The sequence below is a fragment of the Melanostigma gelatinosum genome (genome assembly GCF_949748355.1).
Source record: "Melanostigma gelatinosum genome assembly, chromosome: 15".
Taxonomy (NCBI): Eukaryota; Metazoa; Chordata; class Actinopteri; order Perciformes; family Zoarcidae; genus Melanostigma; species Melanostigma gelatinosum.
This window is the reverse complement of record NC_136648.1, coordinates 18,582,312-18,592,311: the sequence shown is the minus strand read 5'-3', so window position 1 is coordinate 18,592,311 and position 10,000 is coordinate 18,582,312. Positions and strand designations below refer to the sequence as shown.

The 10,000-nt window shown below is 44.5% G+C and overlaps 1 protein-coding gene across 1 annotated transcript; it reads right to left on the bottom strand.

Moving 5' to 3' along the window:
* Positions 1 to 3,827: 3,827 nt before the first annotated feature.
* On the bottom strand, positions 3,828 to 7,611 carry LOC306789576 (uncharacterized protein). The gene is made up of 4 exons (XM_079285590.1): positions 7,298 to 7,611; positions 6,849 to 6,988; positions 6,576 to 6,669; positions 3,828 to 5,582 (listed from the first exon to the last, which is right to left on the bottom strand). Exons 1-4 carry the CDS (start codon positions 7,545 to 7,547, stop codon positions 4,636 to 4,638), a joined length of 1,431 nt encoding a protein of 476 aa, XP_079141716.1. The 5' UTR covers positions 7,548 to 7,611; the 3' UTR covers positions 3,828 to 4,635.
* Positions 7,612 to 10,000: the final 2,389 nt, after the last annotated feature.

Below are 10,000 nucleotides of genomic sequence, written 5' to 3'. Positions count from 1 at the left end.
GTCCGTATCCTGGCCGAGACACAAGCCCCGAGGCCCATCCCGCCCCGAGGCCCATCCGCGCAGATCCGAGGTTCCGCACTTCTCGCCGTGACCAGTACGCCCACCTATGGTTTAGGAGGTTTACCTGGTGGACCAGGTGCATCCCCGATGCACCTGGTCCTTTCAATAAGCCTGTATAATAAAAACGCCTATGGTTCTCCACGACCAACACCATACTATCAAACTCACCGACAACCTGGTAGGGACACTACTGCAACAAGCCTAGGGCCCCTTCGCTCGCCCAGAGGCCAAGCCAGGTGCTCGCCTTAGGACACCTGCGTTACCGTTTGACAGGTCTCACCAGGGTCAAACACATACGCATTCACGAAGTCCAAGTTCCTCTCTTGTTAGGTGACTGTGCTAGCCACAGCACCAGCGTGCCAACGGAATGCATTTGCGTTCGTGCCCTCACACGCCATTCACACTCACACTCACATTCACGCAACCTAACATGTCTTGATTGTGGGGGAATCTCCATCGCCCAGATAGAACCCACTGACGCCGACACGGGGAGAACATGTAAACTCCACACAGGAGGGCCTTCCTGTTAGGTGACTGTTTAGGAGACTTACCTGATGGACCAGGTAAGTCTCCGATGCACCTGGTCCATCAGGTAAGTCTCCTAAACAGGCGACAGGCCTGTTACCGTTTGACAGGTCTCACCAGGGTCACATACGCATTCACGAAGTCCAAGTTCCTCTCTTGGCTCCGGCCGTTTGGGGCACTTACGGATCGTGTTCGCCATCTTTAACGATGTTGCCCGCGGACCACCACGTGGAGGTACGATCCAGCCGACTGCTCAATCACCCGACCGGCCTGCGCGCCATTGGTGTTTTTAATTAAACAGTCGGATTCCCCTGGTCCGCACCAGTTCTACCAGTTTTCGGCTCAACCTCTCGAAAATTTTCGCTGGTTAGCTCTTTTCTGAAAACTGAGTTTCTGTAATCGTGCGCAAGGTGGCTTGGTGACAATCTATGAAAATGGCCAAAATCGGGGGAGGGGCGAAGCGCTGAACCCGTCAGCGCTTCGCCCATTCCCCCGATTTTGACCCAAAATTGCCAAAATCGGGGGAGGGGCGAAGCGCTGAACCCGTCAGCGCTTCGCCCATTCCCCCGATTTTGACCACCTATGAAAATTACCAAGATCGGGGGAGTGGCGAAGCGCTGAACCCGTCAGCGCTTCGCCCATTCCCCCGATTCCCCCTCCGTGGCGACACTGACTTTTTATTCTTTTTTTTTGTTTTTGTGGATCTGGTATTCCCACACGCGCTATCTCCGCGAAACAAGCACGCACAGCCTCGCCCGTGACACTGAATTGTAGGTCTCATCGCCCTCTACACGCAGGTCTAGGTTGATCGGAGATGCGTTCGGCCTCACGAGGTCGGCAAAGGGCCGGAATTTCGGGGATTTGCGGGGCCATATCTCCCCGGAAATAGAACGCACAGACGAGACCACCACGCCGAATTATCCGCCTTGACGTGCTCTCACTGGAGAAATTGTCAGACAAATAAACCGAGCCCCACAGCCGATGTTGGACGGGGTCAAAGTCGGCGTGTGCACCCTCGATACTCCGACGTTTGAGGGTCGTGGTTCTCGATTTTCATAGCGCTATTTTTCGAATTATTTTACAAGTTTCACTCATTTCTTTCGGTGCTTCTGGTAGTCCACATCTTCATGGTGGTTCTGCTATCACAACTTCATTTTTGGATGGTTATTTTATTCGTATTTTACAACTTAACGTTCGCGGGTCTCGGAGTACAACGGACCCAATTTCCGGGTTGCACGGGTTTAACTGGGTCCATATCTCCCCGAAAATAGAACGCACAGACGGGACAAGCCCCTTCAATTGTCGGCCTTGACGTGCTCTCACTTGAGAAATTGTCAGACAAATAAACCGAGCCCCACAGCCGATGTTGGACGGGGTCGAAGTCGGCATATGCACCCTCGATTCTTGGTTTTGGTATTCCAACTGCATTTTCATAGCGTTATTTTTCTAAGTGTTTTCCAACTTTAACTTTATTTTTCGTGGTTCTGGTATTCAAACTGTATTTTGAGATATCGTAAGTATTTTCCAACTTTTGCTTCTCGGAGGAATTAGGAAATACTTTTGCTTCCTAAACAAGTTAAACATTGAACTCATTGGCATGGCGGACAGACTTCTCATTTTGGAAGTGAGCCTCATGATTAATGGAGTTAACTCCTTGTTGAGGCACCGTGGCACCACTATAACTTTGTTTGTTTAGATTTATAGGATTTACAGGAAGACGTGTTTTCCTACAAATGAATTTAGCAGTGCTTTCAGAGGGAATGACTGACGGCTGTGTGCGTGTGGCTCTCAACTGCGAAAGCTTCTTGCATTCATGTTTTTCACATAGTGACGTTCAAGATGACAGAGCCTTCTCTTACTTGTTTTTTCTTGTTGTTGTTAAACCAACATTTGAATCAACAATATTAAAGAGAGCCTTGTCAGGACCGTATAGATGTGATTTGCTTGCTTCTATGTGGTACAGAGTAATTATCATAGAATGTATAACCTTATCATGATGAAACCTACTTAAAGCATTTATGCATTTGGATATATTATATTTTGAAATATTGAACTTTGGATGAACTCAGTGGGAGGAAAAAAACATGTTAAAAGGGAGAAGACAATAAAAAAGGTCATGTCTGACTGAGGACATGAGTTGTAACAAAGGTTTAGACCATTTCCCGTGGGATGCCGCAGCTCTCTGGTTGCTTTGCTGCCTCAGATTTGCTATTAAATCATTTACTCCATGTCTTTTTAAGCCAGCTACTCCTGTGCATCTTCTGGGATCCAAACGCATAGTCACGATAACGGCTCCATACACTGGGCTGGATGTTTGGGTGACACAGACACTGCAACTCTTTTTAACGCCACGATTTTGGAAAATGAGAACTTTATTACCACACACAGATGCTGTATATCCAGTCACTTTCGAAGCCATCAGCTTATAACAGTTAGTCCTGAAGACTGGTTGCAGTGGATATGAAGCCAGACACAAAGTACTGTCATTGTCAAAAAAAACACACACATGCCCATTAACATCCATTACCTCTGGACACTTCACAACATACAGAGCATGCCAGACTCCTGAAAAACCCAATTATTTTTGCATAATGATGCACTGTACAAACTTCTATTGCATATTGACGTGCTGTACAAAAAAATCAACAAACCGCATTGTCAGCTCACCATCCACCGGAGTGTGGATGGTGAGCCCGTATACTCACATTGAGATATCCTAGAGATTCTCACCCGTTAAGAGTCACCAAATATGAAAACCTGTGAATAGCACCTCCGACTCATTTGTGCTAAGGCAACCATGACACTATTATGGGAAAAAAGAAGGTAAACAAATCGGCTAAAACAGTAATTGAGCTGCCATGTTATTAACACAAGTGGACATTGAAACGGGCACTTTATTCGTACCATCAGGTGTTTTATGTGCAGATTAAAAAACAAGTTATGGTTTTATACATATATATATATATATACATATATATATATACATATATATATATATATACATATATATATATATATACATATATATATATATATACATGTATATATATATGTATATATATATATATACACATATATATATATATATACACACACATATATATATATACACATATGTATATATATATACATATATATATATACATATACATATATATATATACGTATACATATATATATATATATATACATATATATATATATATACATATATATATATATACATATATATGAGGAAACAAAATAACTATCTATGTGCCACAAAAAATATTTTTTAATAATACATGAGAAACCATTATCTAGTAAAATACGTTTTACAATTTGATAAGAGACATGTATTCAGGAATATAAAAACCTTTAAAAAACAGTGAAAAACAAACGAGTTCATAAGATGAAATTAATTTGGCCATATGTGCATGTGTGTCATTCCAAAGAGTTTTAACATTACAACCAGTCTTTGACATCTCGGTTATGAAAGGAAAGAAGTCTACATACATTCAGTAACCATAGCATGAATACAAACAAACGCTTTTTTAAAAGAGCCGTGGGTGTAAAGTCAAAAAGGCATAATGTAAAAAGACAATAGACATAAAACAAAAAACATGACACAGAAGGGTTGGCAGGTGAGGGTTTGCCCAAACAAACTGTCCCAACCGGTACTTGATCACATCTGTGGTAAACCTGCTCGGTGGAGGGAATTCTTTGCAGACGTAGTTGAACAACCCTTGCACACTGTTCCGCAAACATTGGTCCACAATCACAAGAGGCAAACACATGGCAAGGAATAATAAACTATGACAAATAAGACCATCAGTTGTATAAGCTTCCAAAAAAAAGCCCCCATCACACAAAATCCCCTCTTATTGGTCATTAAAATAGAACATTTCTGGAATCAATCTGGATCAGGGGCTCTTTTTCTTTCATAGCTATAACTTCAAAAAAATAATCGTAACGTTACATGAAAGTCATGACAGCAATACAGTGTTTTCAGTCTGAGGTAGAAAGTGGTGCAACCACCACAACCATCTACTGGCGACTGTTATTCCACTGCTACAAGCCTGCGATTGTCCTGAATGAAGGAACAAAGAATCCACACGGGCTCTCTTTGTGTTTCTCCAGATTCCTTGTGATCCTGAACATCTTGCCACAAATGGCGCAGTTGAAAGGCTTCTCCCCAGTGTGGAACCTCAGGTGCGCTTTCAGATTTTCCCGCAGACGGAAGCTCTTGCCGCACTTCGTGCAGGTGTGCGGCCTCTGGCCCGTGTGGAACCTCAGGTGGCGGCGGAGGCTCTTCCTCAGCGCGAACGACTTGGAGCACGACGAGCACGGGTACGGCCTTTCTCCAGTGTGAAAGCGCTCGTGCCGCCGGAGAATCTTCCTCCGCTTGAACGTCTTCCCGCAGACGCTGCACGGGTATCCTTCGCGGGAGTGGGCGACCACCTTCTGAAGCCGCCAGACGCCGTTGTCACAGGGGGTGAAGCAGCAGAGGCGGTGGCCGGTGTGAAGACCTTGGTGGCGCCGGAGGTCTTTGGGCAGAGGCCAACCAGGACCCTTAGCAGCACAGTCCTGAAGCCTCATCTCTGACTCAGGCACCGTGAGCACGTCGACCAGCTGCACCGCACAGGGACGCGTCAGCTTTTGGTCGGGAGAAGTCAGTTTCCGTTTCATGTGGAGGTTGGTCTTCGTCTCCTTTGGCGTGTGGATCCGTTCCCAGACCGCAACCGGAGCAGGAGTCACCGCCCCATCAGACGGGGACGGACTGTAGGCGGTGCCCTTGGCGGTGCTGACGCAGACCTGCTGAGGCTCGGTTTCAACGGGCTTCTCTGAATGGTCCGGTTTAGGGCCTGGAGACTCTGGCTTGAGGATCAACGGGCAGACAAACTTAATTGTCTCCCCAGAAATGATATTGCGTGTGTCTGGTTGGATCACGAGAGGCTTCTGTTTAGCCGGAGAGCTTTGCTTGGACCCGTGTCTCAATGTCCATGTCTCTGCAGAGACTGAAAAACACCAAGAGGCATTTTTTATTATATTGTACATTCCAACCATCCTTTACAGTTACAATACAATAACTCCCTTTGAGACATGCATCACTGCTGGCTTTGTCTATCTGTTAAAGTAACAGCTTTTGAATAAGTTGAGGTGTGGCATCGCTGCCACAACCTTTGATGTATTCTCTCTCGAGCGTTGAGATGTCAGCATCGCAGTCCAGCGATTTCTTCACCGTACCTCGTCTTGTCACCTGTTGCTATCTACCAGACTGCCATCAGCTTTTATCACAATTGCACACTTTCACTGTAAGCTCCAGCGGTGTGGCTTCACTTCACGGCACTTACTCTGCGGTGGAGATGTGCTTACTTATTACGGACGTGTGGAAAGGTTGGGTAGATGAGTAGGATGCGCAGTATCCCTAATGAGTACTACGTTAGATATTTATAAGAAAAATCTCAGTTGTAGAATTTAATTTCGACAAACCTCCGGATTTGTGGAGGGAGACACTAGTTTGTTTGCCACTAGGTGTGCGTATAGAGACTTTTCACTGATGGGGCCTTTAAGTGGGACCCATTTGTGACACTTGTGTGTGTGTGTGTACAGTTTATCCATACTTCCCTTTTCTGAAGTGCTTATGCCTAACCCAGGATGCCTTGCGACACTTGCCGGTTCATGACGGGTATATGTTGCATTTATGTTTTTCATTAACAACAAAATGCATTTCAGGAAAAAGCGTAACAAAAATATAATTCGGATGATTTGCATCAATCAATCAAACATGTCTCACATCCCTTTTCTCATCTGCAACTCCCACTGGTAAAATTGAACGTGCTTTGTGTGATCCAAACTGATTTCCTGTGTGTTGCACTACTTGTTCGTGTGTGCACAGTAATTGAAATGCTCCACACGAGAGAAAAAAAATCTGTTTGCATAATTTGTACCCGTTTATCAGCGCGTTATAACCTTGGATTTCAACTCAGTGTCCCGGTGCTTTTCCTTACCATGCAAAACGACCTCTGTTTGAGGTTCCCTATCAGCTGGAGACTCTGCTTCACACCTGCTCGACTCCACCCTATCTACAGTCTCCGTCACCACCTGTTGAAAGAAGAAACATTACAAATGTGCGTGTCTTCAGCACACTGGATGTTACAGGAACAACTGAGCCCAACCTTTGGGGGAAACACAAGCCATTATAAAAAACAAATATGACAAAAATGCACTTTTATAGCCCCCCATGCCACAGGTTAATAGCTCCTCCGTAAACCCTCACTGACCTGTTCCTTCAGAGGCGACCCCTCAGGGTCAACTTGGCCATTAACATCAGCAGGGAGGATTTCTGATGGGACGAGACTCCCCTCCACCTCCTCCACGCTGCACTCACTCAAACAATCTCCATCTGAAAGGACAGGGGGGCCTGTGGAGAAGAGGGAGGGGGGAGGGGTTAAAGCAGAAGCACACACGCATTCCTCTGGGTTTGCAATGGGAAACACACCCTACAGGAGTTCAGTGCAACAGTTTCAGATGAACAAAGCGTGTGCAAGAACTAAACATACATAAAAGCACAACGCTACATGTGCACTGGTTGCGGACAAAGTGACCATTATGCGGAATTTGCTGTGCAGTTAAAGCAATCAGTGTGCACTCTCCTCGTGCATCTGTCCCTGCAGCCGAGCCGTGGACGTAAACAGGAAGTCACGGGAGTTAAAGCGCAAAAGAGACCCACCAGAAAGCTCAAACGGCGGACAAACGTCCTCGTCCACTTGCACACCGATGCTGCGTGTTGTGTCCCCAGTAAACAAACAATCCAGTCCGGCACTTTGCCCTTTGTCCTCAGCGCGGCCCACATCCACATCCCACGCCGATGCTCGGTATCGGCTCTCGAACAGTTTGGTTAACTCCACCGTGGCGGCTTTGACCAGCGCTCCGAGCACCGACTCCACCTGCGCCTGGAGGTTCGCAACGCCCGCTGACATTGTGGCTGCAACGACTGTGCGAAGAGTCGGCGTTTTGTATGCAAAATTCAAAAGTATAACAGTGTGAAAAATTCAGCAAATACCTTTATTTATCAACGACAACCACATGGCTTGCAAAAAGAAGAGGCGTGTCTCTAGCTGGCGCATGCGCGCCACGTACTGGAGGAGGGGGGCAGTTGTGTCACGAGACTAGAGGGGCCGAGCAAAGAGATAACGAGAGCCTACACAGAACTAAGAGCCTTTATGGTTCTTTTATATCATTAAAAAATCCTGTGTCTCCAATCTTCCAGCCTTTATTTCCTGTCTCCATTCCTGTGTGTGTTCAAGTGTTGTTTTCACCTTCAATTTGCACATGAATTACTGTAAAAGGACTAAACGGGGAACTTAACACCAGGTTCACTTAGGTTCCAGCATGCTCTGTGTGGCTGTGTGGTCAGAAGAAGTGAGATCAGTTTGGAAAGTCTGTTATTCTCATCGTTTCTGAGAGGTTTATCGAATGAAACTAAAAGTACACGAAACTTTACACAAACATTTGGATTTATAAAAACAATTTGGTGGGAAATGTGTCCACATAAACTCAAACTCTTTTGCACAATGTATTATGCTACCATTAACTATTTAGGAAAATTGATCTAATGATCAATTTTCAGATAAGACAAGGCAAGGCAAGTTTATTTGTATAGCACATTTCAACAACAAGGTAATTCAAAGTGCTTCACATAAAACCATTAAAAGCATCAAAACATAAGGCAGAAGAAAAGGAGATTTAAAAACAATTAAGAACATTCATTAAAACATTAAAAAACAGTGCAAGACATAAAATGCAGTAGTAAAATGCAGAAATGCAGGAAATTGATTAATATATTAATTGAATGTGGTTCAATTAAAGGCAGCAGCAAACAGAAAAGTCTTCAATCTTGATTTAAATGAGCTGAGGGTCTCAGCAGACCTGCAGCTTTCTGGGACTTTGTTCCAGATATGTGGAGCAGAAAAACTGAACGCTGCTTCTCCATGTTTAGTTCTGACTCTGGGAACAGAAAGTAGACCGGTCCCAGACGAGCTGAGGGGTCGGGATGGTTCATAAGGTAGCAGCAGATCAGAGATGTATTTTGGCCCTAAACCATTCAGTGCTTTGTAAACCAACAGCAGGATTTTAAAGTCAATTCTTTGTTGGACAGGAAGCCAGTGCAAAGACCTCAGAACTGGAGTGATGTGGTCCACCCTCCTGGTCTTAGTGAGGACTCGAGCTGCAGCGTTCTGAATCAGCTGCAGCTTTCTGACAGACTTTTTACAGAGACGTGTAAACACACCGTTACAGTAGTCCAGTCTGCTGAAGATAAATGCGTGGACAAGTTTTTCCAAATCCTGTAATAAGTCCTCTAATCCTTGATATATTCTTCAGGTGATCGTAGGCTGATTTTGTAATTGTATTGATATGGCTGTTCAGGTTGAGGTCTGAATCCACAACTACACCTAGATTTCTGGCTTGGTTTGTGGGTTTTAACATCAGTGACTGAAGCTGAGCGGTGATTTTCAATTGTTCGTCCTTGGTACCGAAAACAATTACTTCTGTTTTATCTTTGTTTAATTGAAGAAAATTCTGGCACATCCAGTTGTTGATTTGTTCAATGCAGTTACCCAGCCCTTGTATGGGATTATAGTCCCCTGGTGACATAGTTATGTAGATTTGTGTGTCGTCTGCATAATTATGATAACACACTTTGTTGTTTTCCATAATCTGAGCTAGTGGAAGCATGTAGATGTTGAACAGAAGAGGCCCCAGTATTGAACCTTGGGGAACACCACATGTCATTTTAGTCAGCTCCGATGTGTAATGAGCCACAGACACAAAGTATTCTCGGCCTTTCAAGTAGGATTCAAACCAGTTAAGTGCTGTGCCAGAGAGTCCCACCCAGATTTTTAGTCTTTCTAGGAGTATGGCATGGTCGACTGTGTCGAATGCAGCACTGAGATCTAGTAAGACTAAGACTGAACTTCTGTCATTGTCTATGTTTAAGTGGATGTCGTTGAAAACCTTAACAAGAGCAGTTTCAGTGCTGTGGTGCTGTCGAAAGCCTGACTGGAAAACATCAAAGCAGTTATTTACGGTCAAGAAGTTGGTCAGCTGTTGGAAAACCGCTTTTTCAATTATTTTACTCAAAAATGGGAGGTTTGATGTTGGCCTATAATTTTTCATCGTTGCGGAGTCTAAACTAACCTTCTTTAGGAGCGGTTTAATAACTGCAGTTTGTATGGCTTGTGGGAAGACACCTGAGAGAAGGGATGTGTTTACAATATGTAAGAGATCAGTGGTCATGCAGTTTGAAATATTTTTGAAAAAGTGTGTTGGTAGAACATCCAAGCAGCAGGAGGATGACTTCAGATGTTGTATAATGTCTTCTAGGCTTCTACGGTCGATTGAATGAAATTGTGTCATGCTATTTGAATGGATG